Raw genomic sequence first — 26,576 nt, forward strand, 5'->3', positions numbered from 1 at the left:
GAAGGAACAGAGCGAGAGAGAAAATTGCATTTTTGATTGTTTCTCAGACCCACATTTCCCTCATTTTCCGCCTCTCCTCTCTCCGCCGCCGGATATCTTCCAAGTCCTTGCTGTATGTGCTGTCAAAACCGTTGGTGGCCGCCGCGAGCCTGCACACGGACAACCGGCCGGTCGGTCAATCGCGAGGATGCACGTCAATCACACACACACGTCATGCACGGACGATGGGTCATTCCAGTGCGTGAAAACCAAAACGGTGATGGAAACGAGACAACAAAACGATGGGGAGACAAAAAAAGGGGACAAAATACAATGGAGATATGTGTTAATAAAATTCACTCCATGCTATAAACTCTGGGGTTAAATTTCAAAATGCACAATCCATTGGGATGATTTGAAGAGTCTATTCGCAAAAACCGATAAGTCCATTTTTGAAGATCTTGAAGTACGGTCTCTGTCATAAAGTAAAATTTTCTTATTATTCTCTTTATCTTTCTTGAACTTTGATCGCAAATATCTCCATTTGGCAAATATGGACTTATCGGTTTTTGCAAACAAACTCTTCATTTCTACTCACGATTTACTTTATTTCACAATACTAGCCATTTCTCTTATTCTCTTACATGAAGGCCATTGATTTTGTCCAGTAACCCGGAAGTTTGACCATTATTGTAGAGAATGAATATTTCTCAACTTTGTTAACCACTTTGAAACACAATGTTTCCAACAAATTTTTCTACCTGAAGTTGTGACTGGACAATTATAGTTGTAGCTAATGTTCAGTGTGAAAGTAACCTTTTCGATCTCCAACTTTTATCTTGTCATTTTATCCATAATTATTTGTCTTTCTATCATTCCTAAAAAACAACAAAACACCACTGAACTTGATTGGCAGAATTTGTGGCTTGAAAATTATACTGTCAGCACAGGTTAAGCAGACCTTTGATCAAAAGTGGAATTTTGCCCAATATCTTATCTGTTCATCTTGATATCATGTATAGCTGTGGCAAATATCTTTACAATAACATCTTCTTTTGAAGGGTTGAATTGTGCCAACAAGATATAAAGTCACTTCCATGGACAGAAAAGTAGAAAACACAACACCTCAAGAATCCTTTCTGGATGAAGACAAAGTTTCACTGCTTACAAGCAAAAATTTGAGAAGTTGACTTTTACCATCTCTTACTTCAATAAATTTTTTTATAAATTTGATAATAATTATACAGGGTGGCCCAGAAAGAATGGAACACCTATCTTTTATTTCAGCAATATTGTTGCAAATATGTCATTGTTTTGCATACAATTGGAAAGATTATTCTTTTTCCAATAGAATGAGACCAATTTTTTTTCATTTTGGTTAATGCATTATGATTTTAGGACCATTTTTGTAAACCCTTGCAATTTTCAAAATGAGATCATTTTACACTCTCAGAGATACCGAAACCAGCGAGAATTCGGCTTGCCATGGAACCAGTAGCGTTCGCAATGTGTGGAATGTGGGGCGGACGGTGTGATTGTCATTGTCCGTTATCATTGTGAATGAGACAAATGGCTACTTGTTCTATGGCAAGCCGAATTCTCGCTGTTTTCGGTTTCTCTTAGAGTGCAAAATGATCACATTTTAAAAATTGCAAGGGTTTCAAAAAAATGGTCCTAAAATCATAACGCATTAACCAAAATTTAAAAAAAAACTTGGTGTCATTCTATTGGAAAAAGAATGGTCTTTCCAATAGTATGCAAAATAATGACATATTTGCAACAATATTGCTGAAATTAAAGATCTTAGGCGTTCCGTTCTTTCTGGGCCACCCTGTATAGTAATCATGAATCATTGATGATTGTGCATCAGTCTGTCATTGTGTATGTTTTCTGCCCACAAAATTATCCTTTAAAAGGATGCTAACACGACAAATCAAAAATCATCAAACATGGAAATAATTCATGCGATTTGTTAATGATCAAATTCCTTAAATGCACCATACACAAACCATCCACATGGAAATGCAACACATGTGAGCATTCTCATGCCTTCAGTGTTATTCAGTCCATATAAGTTACGTTCAGACGGTGACCCTTAACTTCACGGATTGGCTAACACTGAAGATAAGCTTGTAGTTAAGTATGGGGCATTAAATGTTGCCTGGTCTCTTTTGTCATTAAATTACAATTTTGTCAGGAAATAACAATTTCGTGACTTTTTTGTTGTTGTGTTGTTTACAAGTGACATCAATTTTGTCTTCAAAAAACAACAAAAAAAACAAGAAAAAAATTGTGACGATATTGTTAATTCGTCGATGAAACTGTAATTTTGTTGAAAAGAATTGTCAGTTCTTGACAAAAGTGATGTTAACACTTGTCAACAAAATAATAATTTTGTCACGCAATGCCTGATTTCGTGACGAATACTTGCCGTACCACATTGAACTATAAGCTTATCCTCAGAAGTTAAGGATCGCCATCTGAACGAAACTCGGGTCAATGATTCAAAATGATGTGTCATACACAGATTATTGCATTCACATTGAAACTATGCACTGCAAACAAACGTGGATTCAGAATATCCCAATATTTTTTCTTCTTGTAGTTATCTAATGCATTGTGCATGCATACTTTTCAAAGCAGTGTCATTCAAGCACTTATTCATAACTGCTCTGTATTCTTTAATCACTGATGTTATCTTGATCAAAATTGATTCATATAAGCTGTACTTTAACTGAAGTTAATTTTCCCAATCATCTCCACATGTTAAGCTACCTTGATATCTAGACGCAAAATTCAGAAACAAATTAACACCATGCTGATATAAAAATCACCCCACATGAAAGCAAACAACTTGCGACAAGGCTAACAATGCCTGGATCCAGCATTCATGAGAGTCTAGTATCAAAGAGTATGGCTGCCCCCTTGGCGGGCTCTTCCACTCACCGCTCTGCCTCCCTCTTCTTTCTCCGCTCCTCCCTCCGTCTTGCACGTTCCTCTGCTTCGTAGTCTTCCATTCTTACTTAGGGCCAGGAAACCTGGAGCGAGAGAGAGAGAGAGAAAAGAGAGAGAAATGAGAGAAATAGATAGATAAAAAGAGAAAGGGTGAGAGAAAGAAACAGTGATGTACAGACAAATGGATAAAGATAAAGAGAAAAATTGCAATAGACAGAAGCAGAGAAAGACAAAAGAAACAGTGATAGATAGATGAATCAATAGAGAGATACACAGAGATAGATTGACAGATAAAGAGAGATGAAGATAGACAGGTAGATAGGGAGGGGAAGAGAGATTTAGATACATAATTTAGAAACCATTTTACAGGTTTTACACAGCACCAGTTTCTTCCATTTGCCTTTACACCTGCTACAAAGGAAATGGGGGGGGGGGGTGTGCAAATCTATGCAAATCTGTTCAGAATAGGGCAATTCCAGCAAAATAGCGGTATAAATTGACCAGACATTAATGCAATTAAATTCAATGGCTATCTATTGGACACAAGTTCTTACTGATTACCACAAAAATAGCCCTACTATAATAGGCTTACCTGAAACAGCATTAACTAATTAAGGCACACAAATTGAAAGGTAGTCAATGGTAACATTTTAATTTGAAACTGGTACTGATTTGTTCAGGGGATGGGGGGGGGGGGGGGGAGATGGTATAAACTATACTGTAAACGTCAATATTTTCGCGCGATTAATTTTTCGTGCTGAGCGGCTCGAAAACGTATTCGCGGGTTCTTAAATTCGCGCTCCGCAGCAGGTTACTTTACTGTAGTACACATTCACTGCTTTCATCCAAAGCCTCTGCTACATAGCTTGCTATGCCAGCGTACGATAAGCGACGTAGCGAGCGGCTCGACTGCGAGTACAAGCACTCAAATACGTAGTACAGCTGTGACTCTAGTACCGTAGTCACGGGGGACTGTAGCATCGATGCGTGCGGTGCACACATGCATGCTACAGTACACAGCAATCTAGGGTATCGTCTCTTCGCACAGTACTAGTAGCGTAAACATGCCTGTACATTGTACTACGTAGCAGTATCATCGATGAAGCGCACACAATTCATCCCGTTCAAAATGTGCGTAGAAAATTGTGAAGATATATTCGCGCGTTTTTGAATTCGCGCTAGCCGAGCGTAGCGCGAAATCCGCGAAAATTAATGTACCGCGAAAATTTCCACGTTTACAGTAACTTAAAAACATTTAATAGTAAACTGGTCTGTTGCATGTGCATCAATGATATACAATGATACACATAAACATTGCTCTGCATACTCTTTCATTTGCATGCACCCTTTTATACCCTCTGTTATCCCTCACAGAAAAGTGACAGTGAAAGAAAGAGAAAGCTTTTCACTGGTGATTGTGAAGGGGTGATGAATACCAACTGAGGAGAGAGTATAAAAATAGAATGACCACTTGTCAATATAAGAAGGAAATGTTCCTTTTCTCATTTTAATTAGAACAACATTCCAAGAGGAGACAGAGCATGAATAAAAGATGGAGATTACAAAAGAAATTCCTGGATAAGGACTGCATTACATAAAACCTCAGAAATCAATTCTCGCTATATCCTACATAGGTCTGGAAAGCTCAAAATTCACAAGACAAGAAAGTTTTCCACTTTAATTAGTGGGCAGTCAATCCCACTTCTGGTAAGGCATCTGCTAGCAAGCGTGTTTGTGCATATCGGTCAATGCGGTGATTTTGCATAGCTGGCTGGCAGCACATCCTGATACGGGAAGCGGAATGCTGAAAAAGCTACATGCGTATTTTCAGGATTTCGACTGGATTTCAACATGATTGCTACTTGAGGTAGCAAGAATTCCTATTTTACACAATGCAACAGAACTCTGTTTCAGTAATTTCAGAAATTTGCAACAAATATATTCATGAACATTGCTTCTTCTCATACATGTTGGGTCCTCAGAGATGTTTCCATACACCGGTGCAATGTGAATGAGAAGTAATCCTATCTGTTTCCAATAGAAACAGGAAGAATTATGTCTGTCTATCTATCAACAACAGCAAATTGTGAACATGGTTAATGACTGAAGGATTTACTGGTTTACTCTTCACATTACAAGCTTCAAAAGCCCCTCTCACTTTGGATTTCAGGATACAGCTGGAAAGCTGGAAAATGCAAATATAGTTCTTGGAAATATAGGCCTACGGAGCAACATTACCTGAAAACATGTTGAATGGTGTGCATGTAGAATTAACACTGTTGCATATCACAGGTTTAATCAATGCCTTCTCAAATCAACTTTACCCTTCTTGTATACAGTAGGAGGAGAATGGACCCAAGGGGAAACAAATAAGTGTACAACACCTGCAAAAAGTCTTACTGTCTGACTGTGGCCGCATTTATCATGTTACCAATGTTTGAAACACATTTCAATACCCACAATCAAAATGTGTTTGCAAACGCCTTTCAGATCCTGTTTCTTGTGTTGTTGTTTAAAATTATCAACTCTGTTGTGAGTTGATTGGGATGCCATTAAAGGACAAGTCTACCTATATATACATGTAGATTGAGTGAATGCAGCAATATCAGTAGAACACATCAGTGAAAGTTTGGGGAAAATCGGACAATCCGTTCAAAAGTTATGAATTTTTAAAGTATCTGTGTAGTCACTGCTGGATGAGAAGACTACTATAAAGTGTATGATGTCATATGCGTACAACCATATAAAGAAAATAAAAAGAGAATTTTACAAAAATTTACTTTTTGAATAAAGTGCACATTTCTTCGACTTCACAACTGACATATATTAAGGGTAATATTATTCCCCCTGCCTTCTGAAAGAGAGAAGTCAGGTGTTCTTTTGTTATGCGAGAAAAGTGAAAATATGTTGAATTTTCTTTATTCTTTCTTTATATCGTTGTACTCATGTGAAATCACAAGCTATAGTAGTCTTCTCATCCAGCCTTGAGTGAGCAGAAACTTCAAAAATTCATAACTTTTGAACAGATTGTCCGATTTTGCTCAAACTCTCACTGATGTGTTCTACTAATATTGCTGCATTCACTCAACCCACATGTCTATGAAGGCGAACTTGTCCTTTAATCGTCACTGTGCAGCTCCATTGCACAGTTTGACCCAAGGGGTTGAGATGTGTATAGTTGGCTGTGGTTGGCTTGGGCAGGTCCGAGTAATTAATAAACACATTTCAAGATGATTTTGCATAATTCATCAACTCTACAGACATGCGTTTCTGACTGAAATACATTTGCGATCACACTTTTTTTTTTTTTTTGCATATTAGAAATGCATGTCCAACCCCATAGTCAATACAGCGTTGTGTTTTTATTAACTGCCCAAACTCTCTGAAAGTTGCTCTGCCACCTTAATTCTGCACTAGAATCAAGTTGGTAAACACACCTTAATATCATCTTCAGCAGATGTCTGCAACGAGTCAGAGGAGTGCACACTTTTCATATAAAGAAGTAAAATCTTCATATTTTCATGGTTCAGGAGCAAGGGGGTTAACGATTTTCTGACTCACCTGGCCGTAAATCAAGAATGCATCATTATCATTAATCATCCCATGACATAGAGGTGCCTGATCCCTATGACAAACATGATAATTTATGCCAAGATTTTGAGGGGGATGTTGGTGCCTGAGACACTAACAGTCATAATAATGATCAGGTTGCTGTCTTTGAGGCCCCAAGAGGACGCCATGGAATTTCATTCCAAAAACTGCTGCAATTTTCTAATACACCACTTGTCTGAGCTGGCTCAAGCTCCTCAGTGATTTTCTTTGCTCCTATCTTATTGATTTGATTCCAGACGCCTTTCACTTTTAGAGTAGAACTTAGAAGCTCATCTGTACTGGAAATTCATCTGAAATTGGTGTTAAACTTTTGATCTCAATACAAAATAATTTCATGCCCAAATCTTTCAGCTGTCAACGCTACAGCTTTCATCAGCAGAAAGTCTATGACCTGCTTATCAGTGAGGACAGGTCTTTTTGCTGATGAAGGCAGTAAGCATTGAAAGCTGAATATTTTGGAGGTAAATATCTTGTACTGAGAACATAAGTTTAACACCAATTTCGGACTAGTTGCATTTTGGCTAGAAAGTTCTCCCATCATTCAAAAGAACCCCAAAGCAAAGCAATTCTGCAAAGTATAAGATTAAGTTTCTAAAATGGAAAAGTAAAATTAAGTAAGCAAGTAAGTAAATGGATGTGCATTATGCTAAGTTTAACAATGCTACATAGAGTAAAATCTTACTAGCATACAGCATTATGTGACATCAAAAAGAAAAGGAAAATAACAAACTTGACATTTACTGTACTGACAAATAAGATGATGAAACAGTATCAAAAGTTTTAAAAAGAATATAATCACAGTAATTGGTTTAGTGGTAAGTCTATTGTTACCATATAGTGACAAATAAGATTATGAAACAGTATCAAAGTGTCAAATACAAAATAATCAATGTCATTCAATCGTAAGATCACTGTTTTTTATATCTAATTGTAGACATGCTGTTACAAACTTGTATGCAACCAAGCTGCTAAATATTCTTAATTGACTCTTCACCATAAAGCTAATGTAAAAAAAAAAAAATCAAATTTTACAACACTCCAACATGGCCACTCTTGCATGCTGTGTCTTTCCAAACAAAGCTTTCTTCTCTCTCCCTCTCTCCATAGATAAGGGTGTGGTTATTGGTGAACAAGTGAGGTGGTATAATCCTTGGATGGACACAGGTTTTAGGCAATCATGAGTGTCTGTTTGTCCCACGCTAAATCTAAGCATTTCTGTCAATATAAACAGCACCATTACAGCAACCCTACAGTTCTGAATCCCTCACTGTACAGACCCATTCACACACAAGAGTTATCGCTTTCTTGATCGCTTTGCAACAATTTACTACAATTGCCATCCTTCACATTAAGTTGATGGCTCCCTACTCCCCCCCCCCAAAAAAAAAAAAAAAAACAACAACAACAAAAAAAAAAAACACCATTTGGTTGCAAGTGGACATAATGAGGTCGGTTGTGTCATGGAATAACAATTCTTGAGCTCTTTGTTTGTTTGTTTGTTTGTTTGTTTGTTTTTTGTCATGGTGTTCATAAACAATGTATACGGTAGGGGAGCCTCTATCTTCACATGGGTAAAAAAAAAAAGCAAAATGAACTCATTTTTGCATAGCAATGACGATTGTGAGAGTTCAAAAGTTAAGACGAAGAGAAAGCAACTTTATAGAAACCTGCAATGGTGCCTAATTTAAAACATGAAGGCAAGAAGTTGACATGTTAAAATTCTTCAAGATACCTTCTTTATGATTATAAAATGTGCTTTGGCAAGGTTTCAAAAATGTGCTGTTTGTTCTGAAGTATAGATACAGGTCACCATCTAAATGAATTTTGAGAAGCCCTAATCTTGCCTTCTTATCTTAAAATTTCACTAAATGACGCATCTAGGTGAGTCTTGGAGAAATTGTTTTCTCGTTTTCTTGTCCTTAACAAGGCATCTAAGTTTACTTTTGTATCGATGTCCTAAACGAGGCATGCAGGTGAGACTAACGAAGTCGCATTTACTGCCTTCTTGTCATAAATGAGGCACCTGGGAGAGTTCATAGGAGATGTTGCCTTCTTGCTCTAAAGTATGTGCCCTGACAGGTTTAATGGAATCAACTTCTCTTTCCATGCTTCCTTCACTTAAAGGTATTGTTTACCATTGGGAGCAGTGATTTAAAAAATATTCGAGTTATCACATTTGATGCATTTGCATAGGCCAGTTGTATCAAAAAACATCGTACCACACAAGAATTTTGCAAAAACCCTAAACTTCAAGGAGATCTCACTATTTTTCTCCATAAACCATAACTGTAGACTGTTTCGTCTTCAAACAATTTTATCATAACTATTGTTCACATTTTGTATTGTATTCAACAATACTTCTAATAACGTTATTACACCGATGAAAATTTTTACAGTGGTTGTTTCTATCCGTAACACATTTTTTGGAACTATTTTGAAGCACTGAAGCTGGTAGTGGGGCAGATATGTGAAAAAGATGCTCACATCCGGCGGAAAGTATGAAATTTTGCATATAGGGGTATTTTGAGGCGCTGATTTCAAAAATTGCCGGATCCAAGAGATCTGGCCACGGGGTCGGCCGCCATTTTGAATTCCAATATGGCCGCCGTCAAAGATCCCTATGTTCAGTTCTGAATGACATTAGCCATTGGAATTTGATATATTACAGCATTGTGATATGATGACTTCAATAACAGACTTATTTGTTATGTCTGACAAGCTGCACGGCAGCCAATTTGAATTTCTATACATATTTGCCATGTCGGAGTGTTGAAAATCTCTATCTCGGGTTTGTAAATTAGGCTACCTGATTGAGCGCGCGTTTGTAACTGATAGAGTGCGCGCTGCTGTATTTACATTGTGACGTCAGTGAAAGGTGCATTATGCTTCCTTTTTGCTGGCACTTTTTGACATGCCCATGAATGTTAGTCATGATGTTTGTCTTCGTAGCCACATTGGAATTCAAAATAGAAGGCATTGCGTTTGTCAGACACATCACATCAGTTAATATTTTAACTCAGTATGTTAAAATACTTGTTTACACCTAATTTCAGGGTCCCTCACCACTGAGAAATCGAGATTGGGATTTTGAATATTTCGTCGAGGCGGCCATATTGGAATTCAAAATGGCGGCCATTTGATGTTTGTCAGACACTCCAAATCGATCTGTCATCAAATTCAATGTGTCAAAACGCTCATGTGTACCAAATTTTGGTGCCACAGGTCATTCAGAACTGAAGATAGCGATCTTTGAATTTGTTTTGTGATGGCGGCCATATTGGAATTCAAAATGGCAGCCGACCCCATGGTCAGATCTCTTGGATCCGGCAATATTTGAAATCAGCACCCCAAAATACCCCTATATGCAAAATTTCATACTTTCCGCCGGATGTGAGCATTTCGACCAATTTTTGCTACATATCTGTCCTACTATGGGGTTTTGTTACATCTGCAAATGATAAATAGAGCCTTTAATTCTTCTCCTACCTTCCAATGTGTCAACAGACATTACCCTTCTTTTCTCACATTGCCAGTTCATCAACTAACCTTTGACCTTTTTCTCCACGCTACATTACTCAGGCTTTGAATTGTGACCCTGTGTCTAAAGGTCACTGACAAACGAGGATACAAAAAATGAATAAATAAAGGCACAGCAGGTAAATTCCACCTGAAAGATCTCCTTGTTAAAGCTCAATTGATTCCATTGAATGTCTGACATTCAGCGATTCCTGTCACAAACCTACCTGCCACTGTCTCGGCCCTATGACATTGAGGTAGTCTCTACTTCTAGACCATCCAAAGGCCCTGTGTTTTTCTGATACCATACATTTAGTGTCAAGAGAGTCCAGTCAATTGAACACATTTCTAGTGATTGATTAATAGCAACTGAAGTAAATCCACATCATGTTAAACATGACAGCATCTCATTTGTTTGCATGAAAATCTTAACTTAATTTTCTTGATCTATTAAAGAATTCAAGAAATTTTTGTGATTGTCTACCAGTTTACAGAAAAATCATTACAAGCAATGATTGCTAAATCATCAGAAGCAAAAATAACTGCTGAATATACACAAGACTAATCTAAATGGTTGTCTATCTAAAGAAAAAGTTTGGATTCAGAATACCATAAGGTCCCATGTTGGCTAAAACTTCTGACGGGTATGAGGATCATAGGAATTCAAGTTCATCGTGAAAATTTCCCTGACATTTTCCCTGTCACTAAACTCTCGAGTTACAAATCATGGAGGAGTCCAATCAGCAAACATTACAGAAAGACCTTAAAATCAAATGATTTGATGTTTTTTGCTACTTCACACATTCCCAATGCCACATAAAGTTTATCACCCTTTTACCAACCAAACCATCCAACATGACCATGTTCATCTTTTAGTGAGCTGCCACACTATAACTTATGCTAACGCATTACCCATCCTTCCGTCAGGTGTAATTTCTTAGATCTCGCTATGTTCATTTTGTTTGGACGACAACAGTTGTCTCCCTGTGCGTCGTCGTCGGCGCCCCCAAATTCATTCCAAACGAGATTTATTACTTCCTGTCGGTCCCTCGTTGTTTCGGCTCTAAATTCAAGACCGCGGAATCAGAGGTTTTTTTTTTTTTTTTTTCCAGTTCCACTCAAGTTACATCCATTGCTGAAGTGGAGAGCTCAACTGTTAAAAGAAAGAAATATGATCCTTGTGTTGTGCAACATGAAGAAGCACTCGTGGATTGACTTATTCTATACGTATACACTACAAATTGTATCTCCTTGACATACTGAATACGAAAATATCATGGATATCTTTTATCTGTGTGTATTAAATGGCAAGAGCAATGATAATACAAGAAAAAAAAATAATAGTAATGAGCTACTTGTGAGATTGTTTGGAACCAGTTTCTATGGAGATGAATAGGTATGCCATCACACTCTGTTAATAGATTGGAAAATCTGATATCCCACAATTCATGTGTATGTCACGTCTAAACGGAACAACTGTGTGTCTTGGTATAAAAGAAAGTTATCCACTGGATATAAGAAATAAACAGGGAAATAGCAGAAATTACAAGATTATAAGAAATGAAGGGTCAAAGGTTGCATCACAATCTCACTTCCTGTATCAAATTAAAATTTCCAAACAACATTAACCCGTTGAGGACAGTTTGATTTTGCTACAACACGCACTTCCCACAGATGCTTGGCCTAGTATACTCGGGACTCGTCCTCAACGGGTTAAGGGAGATTTGGGTAGATGGTTAAATGCAAAGCTGTCTTGATTATGGGGTTCGAAATGCCTTTCTAAAATGCTGAAAAAAGTGCAATCTCAATAGAATGCATTTGAGCCAGAAACATGTTTCTGTGGAGATGATAAACTCGTCATTTGGAAATGTGTTTATTGCTCTGACCTACCCAGCCAGCGAACTACATGATCTCTACTCCCAGGGTCAAACTGTGCAATGGAGCTGCGCAGTGACAAGGTTTTCCTCAGGACTTGCTACAGAGATGGCAATCGCAACAACTCGAGGAACGAGGATGTGAAAGGCCTTTGCAAATGTTTATTGAAACGTGTTTCAAACACGGGAAAGATGATAAAAGCAGCCAAAGATCTAGAGGCACAAATTCTTGGAAGATGGCATTGGGAAAGGGACTGTCAAAAAGCTGCCAACAATCCAGACAGTGCCTTCTGGCATATGGAAGCCAGTTAGATGAAAGCATTACCACATTCTTGAGACATTAAGACTCCATTCCAAATCACTCCTTACATACTTCTTTTCCCTCCTCGTGTTGGCATTTCATAGCCTAAAAATCCGAAACATGGAAGAATGTGGGGCATAATACTGTTTTCTTCCCTTCTGCCAAATGTGGGCTTTTGTGACATTTGAAAAGGAGCCAAAACTTGACCTCAAATGACCTCAATTGTGACCCTCGTTGACCTAAACAGTAATGGATATTGAATGCCAGAAGGAGATTTAATACAGGTATCAGTGCTACACATGTGTTGAGTGTGGGTGGGTTGGTGGGAGGGGGGGGGGGGGGGGGGGGTGAGGTGAGGTTGATGTGAAAGGCCTAGTTACCATCAAGAGAAATTTTTGCCAGTAGCAAAGAACATCTAAAGTTCTTTTTTTTTTTGTCCCAAGTGGGTTGGGGGGGGGGGGGGGTGGGTGGGTGGAGGGTTGTAAGAGATGACAGCTAAATTTTGAAGACATAGCACTGATAGCTATTACACTAAGGGTTATTTTTCATTTTAAAGGGGTGGCGGGGTTGGTTATACCCGGTTAGGGCAGTGCTGAGGATAACTAATGATGACCAATTTACACCTTGTCATCCACAGATATTTTACAGTACTTCATTTTGCAGACACATGATCACAAAGTACAACATGATAATGACAGAAAGTTTGGATAAGAAAGCAACCTGAAGACAAATATTTCAATATTATATGGAATTTCTCATCACCGACAATAAAATCTATCAAATTATGGAAGTCATTCATGCCTATATATGAAGAGTTTGTTCGCAAAAACCGATAAGTCCATATTTGCCAAATGGAGATATTTGCGATTTTAAAAGGTCAAGAAAAATAAGGAGAATAATAAGAAAATGTTTGCTTCTATTGACCATAACATCAAAAATGTACCTTTATATAAATGACCAATATATAATTTAAAAGGTATTACTTTGTACTTTATGACAGAAACCATAATTCAAAATCTTCAAAAAATGGACTTATCGGTTTTTGCAAACAAACTCTTCATATCTGTATGACTTTTACTAATCAGTTAAAATCATTGTTTGATGTTTCTTACATCCATGATGTGAATGCCCACAGAAAATTGTTACCTTACATACATGAATATTTATTGGTTGTTGATTTTCTTCTTTTGACAGGATTAAACAAAAGTTACAAAATAATACAATGATTACGACAAGCCCTCTTGTCCTCACTGCATATATTTACTGTCTGAGGATGAATGGAATGTTGATACCCTGAGTCATGGATTCAAGCTACAATGAAACAATGTCTTTCCCAGGCCCTACACATCAGAGAGCTATATAGTGCGTCTGACAGATGGTGGCAGAACTGTGAACTTACAGGAGATTCATCTGTACGATGACAAGGCTTCTGGGACTACAAACTTATTCACACATTTATATTTATATTTGAATATTTATAACCACAATTCATCGATTAAACTTTCCATTGTAACAAGCAAAAATATATCATATATTTAGGTGCGTCATTACATGACCTATATAAAGCCAGAGATCAAAAAAGGAAGGAAGTTGCTTTGGCAGTATAACCTTTGCAGTTTTATAAATTTCATTTTTTTTAAATACATTTTCTTAGCAATGAATTAGGACAATTATATATCGATCTGAGGCTTAGCATCTGGCATATTCATATCTGCAGAGACTCCAACCCAAAACACATTCTGATCTGGAGATTCTCCCGCCTGAAACCCCTTGCAAATGGGAGAATCCAAGTTGATGTGTGCGAAGCGCGAAGTTCCTAGAGTTCTAGATGCTCTCTCGTGCTATCTAAGGCTTATTTTTTCAACAAACGATAGCAATAAGTAAGAAATCCTTTCCAACGGGAGACACAGAGCCAGGGCGGAAGAAATTAAAGAATTAAAGAACGGGAGATTTTGCAAAAATGGGTTTTCGGCGGGAGATCTCCCGTCGAAAACGGGAGAGTTGGAGTCTCTGTATCTGTTGAAAAAAAAAAAATTCTTTCCCTGACATTTTTTTTTTTCATGGTGACGCATCAACATATCATAATGTACGTTTCTTTTCTCTTTTGCCAAGTTTTGGTCTCACTATATCACCTGAAAATGGGAACTGACTTGATGAAGGCAGTGTGAGAGAGTGGGGTTGAATAGAGCTGGTCACATGAAAGCAAACAATGTGTGGTAATCTGAGTCAACACAGCCAACAATGAAGATGTTCTTTTGTTTGATTGTAAGCTAACCCATTCAATCATGAAACCTGGCAGGCCATGCACAAAGTCTATGACTACTGAATACTATGCAGTGACAGGGTTAATTAGGAAAGAGTGTAGGCCTATGTGCCTCATCTGGCTTTTATTCAAGGCATTTTTCTCACATGATAGTAGAAATGACTCATCCAGGATCCTTTTCATTTCATCTTTTAATCTGAACTTTTCTTCAACAATGTCCCTGCAAATAACAACTCAGTCTTGCAGTCAACTTATGAATTATAAAAGGACTGTAGTTGTACTGCATTTGCTATGCCTCACAATTCATTTTTCTTCTGATAACGTGATGAATGTAATGGATGTAGACAGGGTGGGGAAATCATCCTCTAATCTCTGTGAATCAAACTTTGACTGCTTCCAAAGTGCAGTGCGCCTTCATGCTGAAGTAAATTTTTCATTAACACATTTTTGTTTTGACCTGAAAATTTATTATCACTGCAGTATTGTCAAGATCCCCAAATTTCTACTGAAATGCTAAATATTGATCATCATATTTACTGCAAATATGTGAAAATAACTCCAGATAGCTCCTTTCATCTCAGAAACTAAAGCTATCTAGCTGAGAGTTGGCAAAATGAAATTTATGACCTCAAAGACTCCTGCCCCCCCCCCCAAAAAAAAAATCACCACCCACATGGAAAAGGGTATAAAAAGGCACATTTTACCCAGATATATAATTTTACTACAAGATGGTTAACTTGCAGAGTGGTTCATCTATAGTGGTATAGACAGTTTTAAAGAGCAAGAGAAGCTTGTACGAAGGAACAGAGAAGCACAGGTTAGGTAGTCCTGTAACTCTATGACGCCTGGCCTGGAAGTTTGATACCTTGGGTCAGACAAAATGTTCAGTATAAGGGCATGTTTACATCCGTGCACGGTAATGGCAATGGTTATGTTTTCTGCTATGGTGCGCCAAAAGGAATCACGTCTGGTTCTGTTAAAAAAAAAAATTTCAATCAGTAATTTGGTACTAAGTCACCCAAAATGTTATTCGTATGTCAAAATCAAAAATAACAAAATCACCGGTTGAAGATTAATTCTGTAACAAAATCATAAGCGAGGAAGTGATATTGTAACAGAACCAGACATGGGTCCTTTTGGTGCACCATAGCAAAAAACTGGACAGTTGCCGTTGCCGTGCTCCGTGTAAACGGGCCTTAAATCTTGCAATTTGCTCCACAACTTTGCTGAACTGCACTCCTAGCATGAATGCAGGACAAACTCTAAGTGAGAGAAACATAGCTTTGAAAAACAGAATAACATCAAAAAGCCCTCATGCCTTGTGGTCTCAGAATAAAATGGCACACGTGGGCCTACATCGTGAAAACACAATGAGTTAAAGGGATAGTACAGTTTTGGTGGAGATGAGAATTGGGTTTTTAACTTTTTGCGAGATACCAAGAAAACACTTATGATATAGTATAGAACATACCATTTTAAGAGGAATTCAAAGTTTATTTGACGAAGATCGGGTTTGGAATGACTGAAACATCAAAAAACAAAGTAAAACAAAGCAATCGTAATAAAGTGTGGGTCCCACACTTTATTAGAATCGCTCTTTTTTTATATCTCAGCCATTTCAAAACCAATTTTCATCAAATAAACGTTGAATTCCTCATAGAATTACATGCTCTTTCACATTTTATAAGAGGTTTCTCATTATCTCACCAAAAAATGTTAGAAACCTGAAATTAGGTCTCAACCATAACTGTACAATCCCTTTAAAGCTTGTATACATAGACAAGTTGACTTATAGGCACCTATTCAAAATTCAAGCCATATTTGCTACACATGTCATGCTGCTAACAATTCTACTTTTTTCCCCCTTGGAATGAAGAGAATCAGCTTGATAGATCTCTGTGGACTGACAGGGCTGCAGTAATGAGATTTTCTGGAGCAGTTTCGCATGAGGCGAATTGAAACCATATCCACCGCACTCGCCTAAAAAGGGTCTGGCATTCCTGCAAGTGCAACTGTGTGGCTCAGTGATTAAAAAAAGAGCTGAAGCCGAGGTAAAAAGGGGGAAAAATGAAGTGCCCTTTATTGAAAACATGTATACATTTGACAGGGACACCCCAGGTCACATCTCACTGTGTGGTTTGACATAGCTGCACAGTCTAGGGTGGGCGAAAACTGTACCACAACATTTAAAGGTTTGTTTACCACTGGGAACATGTGATTTAAAAGACGTTAGAGTTATCACATCTGATGCATATGTGTAGGTCACTTGTATCACAAAACATTCTATGATATAAAATGTTGCAATAAAGCCTAAAATATCAGAGATACATTAAGTATTTTTCTCAATAAACCATAACTGTAGATGGTTTAGTTCAGAAATTCATTATTAGGGCCTACTATTGTTCACAGTTTGTATATTTCACAATACTTGACATTGATCATTAAGATTAAGATTTTAACACTGGGTGTTTCTATCCCTAACTCACATTTTAGAATTATTTTGAAGCACTAAAGCTTGGTTTTTGTTTCATCTCCAAGTGGTAAATTATGCCTTTAAATGCTGAAGGATTTCATTTGTATTGCACTGTCGAGAGTCTCACATCTCACCGTCTAGATATCACAGTGGCTCTCTTTTTATATCATGGGCCAAAAAAAAAGAAACATTCTAGTGAACATCCTTCACAGATCTCTATTCTCTTTCTTCTTTTTAATTCACAGTGGTGGGAAGCATATTTACAAAGAGTTCCATTTGCTATCTTTTGGGGGGAAATCTGGACCCTGTTGCATCAAAGTTGAGATCAAACATAAGTAAGGAAATCAAACATAAGTCTCTGTAAACTCAATTCTGATTGGCTGATACCTCACTTCTGTTTGATTTTCTAACATTCGTTTGATTGCATGTATGTGTACATGGAATAGGGTCCTGCTCCATATTCAAGATATAGAAGATACTACCATATTGAGTAAGATTGAACAGCATAATTTCAGTTCAAAACAGTAAATACATTCTTTAAAAATGTCAAAAATAATGAAATTCTTCCTTTGAGAGAAAAAAACAACAACATAATGGTATCATGGTGTTACAAGTCAAACATTGATTTTGGCATGAGTGTTAAAATGGAGAAAATGTCAAACTAGGGACTTTTTTGCATCATATCATTACAAAAGAGTTGCAAATAACACCCGCAGACTTCTTAACTAGCCACAATTTTCATAGGTGATGAGCTTAACCCGTTGAGGACGGTTTGATATTGCTACAACACGCATTTCCCATAGACGCTTGCCCGAGTATACTCGGGACTCGTCCTCAACGGGTTAAAGTCCTTGCATCATTCACAACGATGCGCAAATCTGTTGTATGGATGTCACCACTTCTGATCCTTATACACAGGTCATAGGAGGTGTCATTGGTTGCCATGGCAACAAAAACACTCCCACCTGCTTAACATCTAAATTCTGTTTCAATGGTCTTAGAGGTAACTTTACCAACAGGAATGTTTTCTTGTTATGATATTATTGTGAGAGACTTGAAAATGAATTAGAATTGCTATTTATGTTTGAAATGGGATGCTCCTTTTGTTGAAGTAAATTATTGTCAAAATGATTTTTTGAAAGATCCTTATGTACAACGTAATGAGAAGGGGAAAGGCAAGAATATATAAATTTCAAATGTGACAGTGAATGGTAATTCTATCTCAAAACAAGTTTGAACTGAAATGGACCCCTTTGAAAATCAGCCATGGCGAAAAGGCTATCCACCCTATTGCTGGAAATGAATAAGTAAAATATTTAAAATAAAATAAATATGAAATGAATTAAAAATTTAAAAAAAAAAATAAAAAACTGTTACAACTTTTGTCCAATTACAATGATGCTTGGAATATATGTTTAAAAAAACACCCCAGACCATAATTTGAATCATCAATGAAATTGTGCTTCAAATCATCCTCAACAATTCTAGTTTGCATACACAAAATGAAAACAGCCTATGACAACAAAAGTTTTATTTCCATGCTCAATTCAAAATTAGGCCAAAAATTCTGGAGAAGCTGGATGTCCCAGATGATTTAATTTGGTCTAAAGATGAAAGTTTATGACCTCCTGATAGAAGTATGAGTGTTCATATCTCTCTAGTTTCCATTCCTTCATAGTAGCTATAACAAGACTGGTGTCAGACAGTTTTGATCTACACAAAAGATGCTGTTTACTCCAATGAGGAGGTATTTTTGGTGTTGGGAGATCACGCAAAGAGTGCTTTGACACTACCCACAGAACCCAGACTTGTCGGGCTGCAGTGCTATCTGAGTGCATATTTCTGCTGGGGATGACTTTCTGTTCACTTTTTGCAAGATTCTGGGCAAACATATAGCAAACTGCATGGCTCCACCTCTCAAAAGGCGTTTTCACATCAGCCCGATAAAAATCCAAGCTCGAGATATTTTTCGCGATTGCAAATTAGCGTGCTATTTCATTTCCTATTCACATCAGCCCGAAGAGAATTAGCCCGAAATTTTTTTCGAGCTAATTCGACAGCTGAGCATGCGCAAACAGTGTCGGGTATACCAGTAGAGCGCACGCTTTCGGGTCACACACGCTCGGCATGATGGGATGCATCGCGCTAATTTCTTGAAGCGATTTCACATTAGTTCGCTATGTTATCCCGTTATTTCAGATATTTCCCGAGTTGGACTCGAGAAATTTTCTCGATCAGAGCGATACAATTAGCGCGCTAATTAGTGTTCACATTATCAGATAGCACGCTATTTCGTGATCGGGTTAATTTCCTAAGTAAAAAAATAGCATGCTATTTCGAAACAGCAGGCTGATGTGAAAACGCCTAAAGTTATAGATGCAATTGAGAAAGCTGAGCTTGGCAACTCAGGCTAGGGACTTGGTTTTACTGCTCTTGTATGAAATATGTTTGCAGCAAGCACTTCGTGAGGAGCACTCAGCACTCAGCACTCTATAACTCTGGTCAGGATTAGAAACATTGGTCAGAAATCATTGACAAAATCGGAATTCTATTTAGTAACATTAAAAACCCTCCAGCCACCATACCCCATTAAATTGGTCATATATCCTGATTGGTAATGGTACAGCAATCTCAACTTCATTTGATACAATGAGAAAACTCTCCCCAATAGGTCTACTTGTTTACTTTTTGCACTTTTACTATCGAGGCATAATTAGTCGCAGTCCATGCATTGCTATAGCAACAGTCTACAATCTGCTGGCATGGCAATGATCATTAACCTATTGAAGGGAATCAGGTAGGCCCTATGCCATGTATGGAATCTATGGGTAATCAGCTCATATCTTGGGGGTCACAGGGTTAAGATGGCTGCAGGTATTCATGCAGACTACAGTCTGCTAGAACAGTCATCTGCATTTTCACTCATGTGCCAAATGTGGATGTGATCTTTGAAGCACACAGTGCAGAGGATCTGCAGGGTTGAACACTTTCCCAAAGAGGTTCCAGACTTCACTGTCTGAACTCATTTCTTATCATGTTTCAAAAATGTATAGACTCTCAATGTACCAATTAACCCATCAAGGATGAGTCCTGAGTATAATCAGGCAAGTGTCTATGCGTGTTGCAGCAAAATATGCCATTCTCAACAGGTTAAAGAGCTATATGGAATGATCAGATGTTAAGGTTAAAATGTCCCCTCATCTCAACAATCTGATATGAATTACCAGTTTGCATTCACACTTTGAAAACATACTTTTGTTTGCATGAAACACATAAGTTAAAGCATGTCAACAAACCAGTTCTTTGCAAGTGTGAAAGCCTTTCCTACCTGAACTTATAATCATCTTACTGGCTGGTGATACATTTTCTTTCTAGATTTCCCCAAAGTGGACTAGACTTCCCCTTTAAATTCTCAGCGAATGACTCAGGGTCATTGATTAGCGTTTAAATCACCTCACAGCAAACAGGACTGAAGAGGGACGGCCAACACAGGTCTTTTCTTTCAGAGGATGTTTCCCCAACCAGAACGGAACAATCCTGACGTAAAAGAAAGACGTTTGTGTGCGTACCTGTGTGTATGTGTGTGTTCCTTGCCTGTTTGGCTGTCTTTTGTCTGTCCCCGACCATTGTGACACGTACACCTCTATTCAAAGGTCTACCAAGCGTGTCTGAACCCCGTTTAGCTATTAATGTCTTCATATTCCTCCAGTACCTGTCCAAAATCCAACGACTTGTCTCGGCCCAGTCGGCTCGGCGAGCTGGTCACCCTCAAAGGCTTGGAGACTTGTGATAATCTTGTCAGATAGATTCCATATAATTCCATACAAGCGTAATTGTACAGTAACAATATACACAGCCACGGAAGCAGTGGTACATCACAAAATAAAGAGCATTATATTGCATCCTAGCTGATACAATTGCAATGTAGTTTTAAGCATCAAATGTACTGAATGGGAAAGTGAAACTATTTATTTCATCAAGTTGGCTTCTGTGACACTTACCAAAAGAGGGTTATTTCATGGTGCCTATGATTCCATTGTGAGACACTTGCACTCATATAAATATGCCACCATTACTTTGATGAAAAAGATCACTAACAGAGGAAACAGTGACTGAAAAGATTCATCTGATTGGAATGTCAACCCAACTTTTATCCACAGGAAATAGTGAATTCATTAAACAAGCTCTACATGCTAACTAGATATTGGCTGTTTTACAGAACCTGTGGAAGGCATCAGTTTTGGAGTTCACCTAGGGAGCTTTGACTTAAAACTTTTTTCCCCCAAATACATGGAAACAAGCATGTTGTCAAACTGGGACAAATTGAAAAGTCTCTTGCCATCAACTGTTCCAGTGGCAAAGAATATTTGGGGAACGTAATAATACCAATTCCCCGAGACATTCCCCAGAGCCGATCTGTATCCATTCTTTGTCTACCAGCATTTGCGGAAAAGCAGGGCAGGGAGAAAACGGATGACAGATATGGCTGCCAACTGGAGCGGGCCAGAATGTGCGGTATGCAAAACTTTTTCCCAATTTTTTTCTTCCAATCGTTCTGTTTCTTCATCAGTGGACACACAAAAAAAATGAGACAGTTCCTCCCAATTTGACCTATGATTTACCATCGTCCTTGGAGATTTCAGCCGTTTTATTGTCTTTATTTGCCCTGGGTCTTTCTTTCTTTCATCGCAGCTAAACAGGAGCGGATTCAGAAGGTGCGTGCTGATTTCTTTTACCACCAGATTTGATGGAATACTGGGGAGAATTTCTGTTGGATCTTTGCTCAGGAGGATTTTCAAACAACTCTTCATTTAGGACTGTATTCAGAGCTTGAAACTGATATATTTTTTGACAACAGAATAATAGGCAGGAAAGAATGTAGAGTAAAAAACCTGCATGACACTTCAATTAGAATCAACTCCAGAGACAATGTAATGTTGAAACAGGAAATCCATAAACTTTATTTTGGTTTTGTTTGAGATAGGGGATTCAGATTTTAAATTTTTTGTAGGACAGTAATTAGAAACCACTTATGATAAAATTAATGTTAAAGAGCATATAATTCTAAGAGGTATATTCAAAGATTATTTGACGAAAATCAGTTTTGAAATGGCCGACGTACAAAAAAGAGAAACAAAGTGGTCCTAACAAAAGGTGGGTCCCATATTTTATTAGGACCGCTTTGTTTCTGAATATAATCAGCCATTTCAAAACCCATTTTCATCAAATAAACTTTGAATTCCTCTTCAAGCGTTGTATGCTCTATCATATTTCATAAGCGGTCAGCTCTCATTATCTCACAAAAAAAGTTGGAAACCTAAAGCCCCATCTAAACCAAAACTACCAAAACTATAACATCCCTTTAACCCTTTCTGTGCAATTGTCTCAAGGCAGTAGGCCTATATGTATAACATTATGGGGTTTTCTGTGCCGATTGGCATTGAAGCACTCAAAGGATTTCACATTTATTAACAAAAGGTCTCAGCAAAGAGAAAATGGTTCCATAAATAAATGGTAAAGTTTTGGTTGAGAGCTGGCTTCAGGTTTCTAACTTTTTTTTGATAGAATGAGAAATATGAAAGAGCAATTAATTCCAATAGGAATTCCATGCTAATTTGATCAAAATTGGTTTTGAAATAGCCGAGATATCTAAAGCAAACAATCCATAAATGTTGAACCCATCCTTTATTAGGATTGCTTGATTTTACTTTGTTTTTGTGGATATCTCATCATTTCAAAAACCAATTTTCATCAAATGAACTTTGAATTTTTCTTCAAATTGTATGCTCTGTAACATTTCATAAGTGGTTTCTTAGTATCCAAAAAAGGTTGAAAACTCTACCCTCATCTCCACCAATACGACACCCATATCCCTTTAACTTCAATGTATCCTAGGAATGGTGAATCCCCATAGGCTCCACACATTGTACAAGCTACGTATGCCCGGTCCTCCCCTGCAAGGTGTATTGTAAAAGGGCAGTTCACCCAGTAGATACAGTTCAGCATTCCATACAGTTCAGGGCTACCTTTAATGATAGTTAATAAGCACTGTACATTGAGTAAGCTCACTAATCTATGGACGCCATGTCAGCATTCAGAGATGGTATCATGAACTTCACAAATTTGGATCTACTGGAAAACCAGAAATTTTCACATGTACTGCAATTCCTCAAGTCTTGGGAGAACCAAGATTTGTGAAATGAAAATGCACGTAAAAGTTCTTGTCTACATTGGGCCCTATAATGCATTAAATGCCAGTGGCAATTTGTGGAAATTTCATGCCCTGAAAAAAAGCTGACAACTCCAATCGCAAAATTTCATGTCGTGAAAATATCTTGCTTCATATGCAGTAGCTAGGTCCTATTACTTTTTGCTAATTAATATAATATGGATATGGCCCACATTGTTGAACTCAATATTCTTTTTATCTATTCATTTATTTATTTATTCATTCATTTATTTTCCATTTTTTAATATGCAAATTGATGCTTCCTGGAATGAAAAGCTGATTTGAAATTCGCATCAAATATCATGGCGGCTTCCATTAAAACTCTTGGCAGGTTTGCTGATAAGGGTGGTTTCTACCTTTAAACTGACAAAACATTTCCTTGGAAAACTGTCAAATAAAGGATCGTCACAAAACGGAAGACTGCAAGGAATGCCTTTGCACCCCCTTGTCGTTTTTCTACGCATGTTCCAGCCCTGCCCACAAACCCCCTGCACGCTTGCACGGCGAGGAGAGCCCACAAAACTACATTCCCATTATCTAAAGCCCCTCTCGATAAGACTTTAGTCTGTGGCCAAACAAACATGTAAATTCAATTTTCTGCCCCTAAAAAAAGGCCGCACTGTTTGCAGTGATTCTTTACAAGTAAACCACGACTGGCGAAGCGTGTCTGGCCGGGCTTACAGGAGTGGAAAATCGTTCCATTGCCAAAAGTGTCAAGTAGTATGCTGGCATTTGCCAAGCGAGAATGAATCATTCATTATCAAGCCTGACAGGTTTACCCTAGAAACAAGTGACAATTGAGGTACATTCAGAAGGTTTATCATTTGAAAATCTGAGCACTGTTGAATTAAAACTAGTTGAGAAAGTCTTCTTTGAATGGGTTGATACTCAAACTAGACCAGTGGTTTTATGGCATCATTACTTCTACAAAGATTTTCACGAACAGTTGAAACAAAGAGTTTCTTCATGCATGGATGCCTTGATGGAATATACACATTTCCCTTCTAAAATACCCCTGGATATAGAGAAAAGGCATGGCTCGACACTAACTTTTTTGTTTGGTGGCCCGATGGGGCCACCAAAATCCTAAATTTCAAATTTTTGGTGGCCCGAGAGAAAAATTTGGTGGCCCGAAAAAACACAATAAAAAACATTAAAAGTCCTTTTTTTAATGAGTCAAATATTTAAGTTTTATGATAGTAAGAATTAGAAGTTGGACATATCTACAACAAACTTGCAACACTCACTCTCAGGCACTCATTCAGTCCTTTTCATCCATCCTTTAAACAAATTTAACTGCTAATTTCTGGCGCAAAAAAGTTACGAATTTATTGACATACTTTTCAAAAAATTTTGGTGGCCCGAAGCGGGCCACCAAATTTGCCCTTTTTTGAAATTTGGTGGCCCGACTTTCATTTTTGGTGGCCCCGGGCCACCGGGCCACCGTTAGTGTTGAGCCCTGAAAGGCATCACTTTGAGTGTTGGATCGACATACTTTGTTTGGAGCTGCACCAGTTATTAAACATGAAGCAATTAATTCTAGACTTTCTAAATGGCTAATTACACTAAAACACAATCTACATCATGAAGGCTGAGCCACTTGGAAAATAATAATAAAAAAAGCCTATGAAGACAATGAGGTTTCCATACAGCAATCTCTGGTTTCAACTTATCAAAAAAGGCCTGCCAGGTATAATTATCTAAAGGTCTGGTAAAACCCATCTTTCGGTATATAATCAAGAAATATTTTATTGAGCATTGCACTTTTTCAAAATTCTGTTTCCCAAGAAATGTAACTGAAAATGTTACATGCATGCTGTATTTTTTTTTTTAATGATCTTAATGAATCTTTCCCTCAAATGTACCACACGGACATTTCAAACTGTGAACAATGCTGGTATATTCACAAGATCTGGTTTGTAAATGTCAGGGCACCTAAGAATTTCTAGTCTCCCATGGAGACAAAGTTGCATTTTCACTTTGGAAGCATTCACAAAGTCTGTAATATCAGGGTGTAATGATTAATGTCCCTGCTGAGTGAGCCACACTCTGTCAGGTATGTCAGCCACGGTGACCTCAGTTTGACCTGCATGTATTCAGTGATAGCAAACAGTAAATCCTATGGACAATTATTCTAAGATTGAAGGCCGTTTTCACACCAGTTGAGAAACATAATCGCAAAGCTGAATCACTCTTACAACTAGAAAAACACCCTGAGAGTGCAGACCTCTGCCAAGCAGCTACTTTCCACCGACGATCTTGATCTTCCATAGAGATCAGTGATTTTCACCCACTGAAAAATCGCCAGATTTCCCAAAATAGAAGCCTTTATTATGTCATAAACCCTCAGCTGCGCAGCGCGCCTCGCCCTAGCAGAAACTTGAGCACGCACTTTAGTGCGCATATGAAAACCTCAAAAATGCGCAGCTTGAACTCCCAAGTTCATTAACCCTACCTGCCAAAATATTGAATCCTTCATAAAATCCACAAAAAATTTCCGGATCACTACCAAACTTTAATCATCTGTTCCTTGTGTCATTCCCAATCTTTTCTGCAAGTTTCATCCCAATCCATTCACAACTTTTTGATTTATTTTGCACACAGACAAACAAACCAACCATTGTACGGTAATGAAAATGTACGGCTCGGGTTCTTTTTAGCTCTTCCCTTTCATAACCTCTTCCCTTGGCGGAGGTAATTACAATTACAATCAGAAATATTGACTGTACACACGACCGAAGAAGGCTTCATGGATTCTGCAGTTTTGAACTTCAGAGTGAGGATAGGAGGTGTGGCTTCTTTCCAAGTTCTTATCATCTGCACTCTTGAGCAGTAAGTAGTGTGCAGTTAGACTTTACAGTGCAAGCAATTGAGGAGCCCAGTTTTTCTGTGGACGTGGTTGGAAGTTCGCCATAAGATCCGTCTCCCCCCCCCCAAAAAAAAAAACAACAAAACACACGATTTCGAAGTGATTCCATACCACTACTGTTTTGTTCCTTAATTTTGATGAATTGAGATTGGCAAACACCTCCAGGCTGTCATATGAAACACAACTGGAACTACTCTTCGATTCACCCTCCATGATTCCAATTTGGATACATACGGCCAAAATGCATCATTTCAATCACGATACTACTGATGTGTGATTACAATCATGATGCAAATTGAGCATCAGTACTCTCGATCAGTATGTGAGAGTACAACCATGTTTCCAACCCTTGGCATATGCAGAAACTTTTTTTTTAACCCGTTGAGGACGGACTGATTTTGCTATAACACACATTTCCCAAAGACTGGTCTGCTTGAGTATACTTGGGCCTCGTCCTCAACAGATTAAAGGTAGTGATGAACAACGTTCTCTCATGAATTCAATA

At 37.9% G+C, this 26,576-nt stretch overlaps 2 protein-coding genes across 2 annotated transcripts in view; one reads left to right on the top strand and one right to left on the bottom strand.

Annotated features, from left to right (window-relative positions):
• Nucleotides 1-26,576, bottom strand: part of LOC139734513 (uncharacterized) — a 106,311-nt gene that overhangs the window by 75,666 nt on the left and 4,069 nt on the right. The window contains exons 2-3 of the mRNA XM_071645291.1: nucleotides 2,926-3,017; nucleotides 54-149 (exon numbers count right to left, since the gene is read on the bottom strand). Of these exons, the coding sequence (XP_071501392.1) occupies nucleotides 54-149; nucleotides 2,926-2,996 (167 nt within the window). The 5' untranslated portion in view covers nucleotides 2,997-3,017. The remainder of the gene's footprint in view (nucleotides 1-53; nucleotides 150-2,925; nucleotides 3,018-26,576) is intronic.
• The window catches only part of LOC139734520 (uncharacterized), a 107,050-nt gene continuing 101,136 nt past the window's right edge, over nucleotides 20,663-26,576 (top strand). Inside the window, exons 1-2 of the mRNA XM_071645296.1 lie at nucleotides 20,663-20,759; nucleotides 21,414-21,488. Coding sequence (XP_071501397.1) covers nucleotides 20,663-20,759; nucleotides 21,414-21,488 — 172 coding nt within the window. The remainder of the gene's footprint in view (nucleotides 20,760-21,413; nucleotides 21,489-26,576) is intronic.

Source organism: Diadema antillarum, unplaced genomic scaffold (assembly GCF_040938485.1).
Source record: "Diadema antillarum isolate AM-2024a unplaced genomic scaffold, OU_Dant_1.0 scf00000026, whole genome shotgun sequence".
Taxonomy (NCBI): Eukaryota; Metazoa; Echinodermata; class Echinoidea; order Diadematoida; family Diadematidae; genus Diadema; species Diadema antillarum.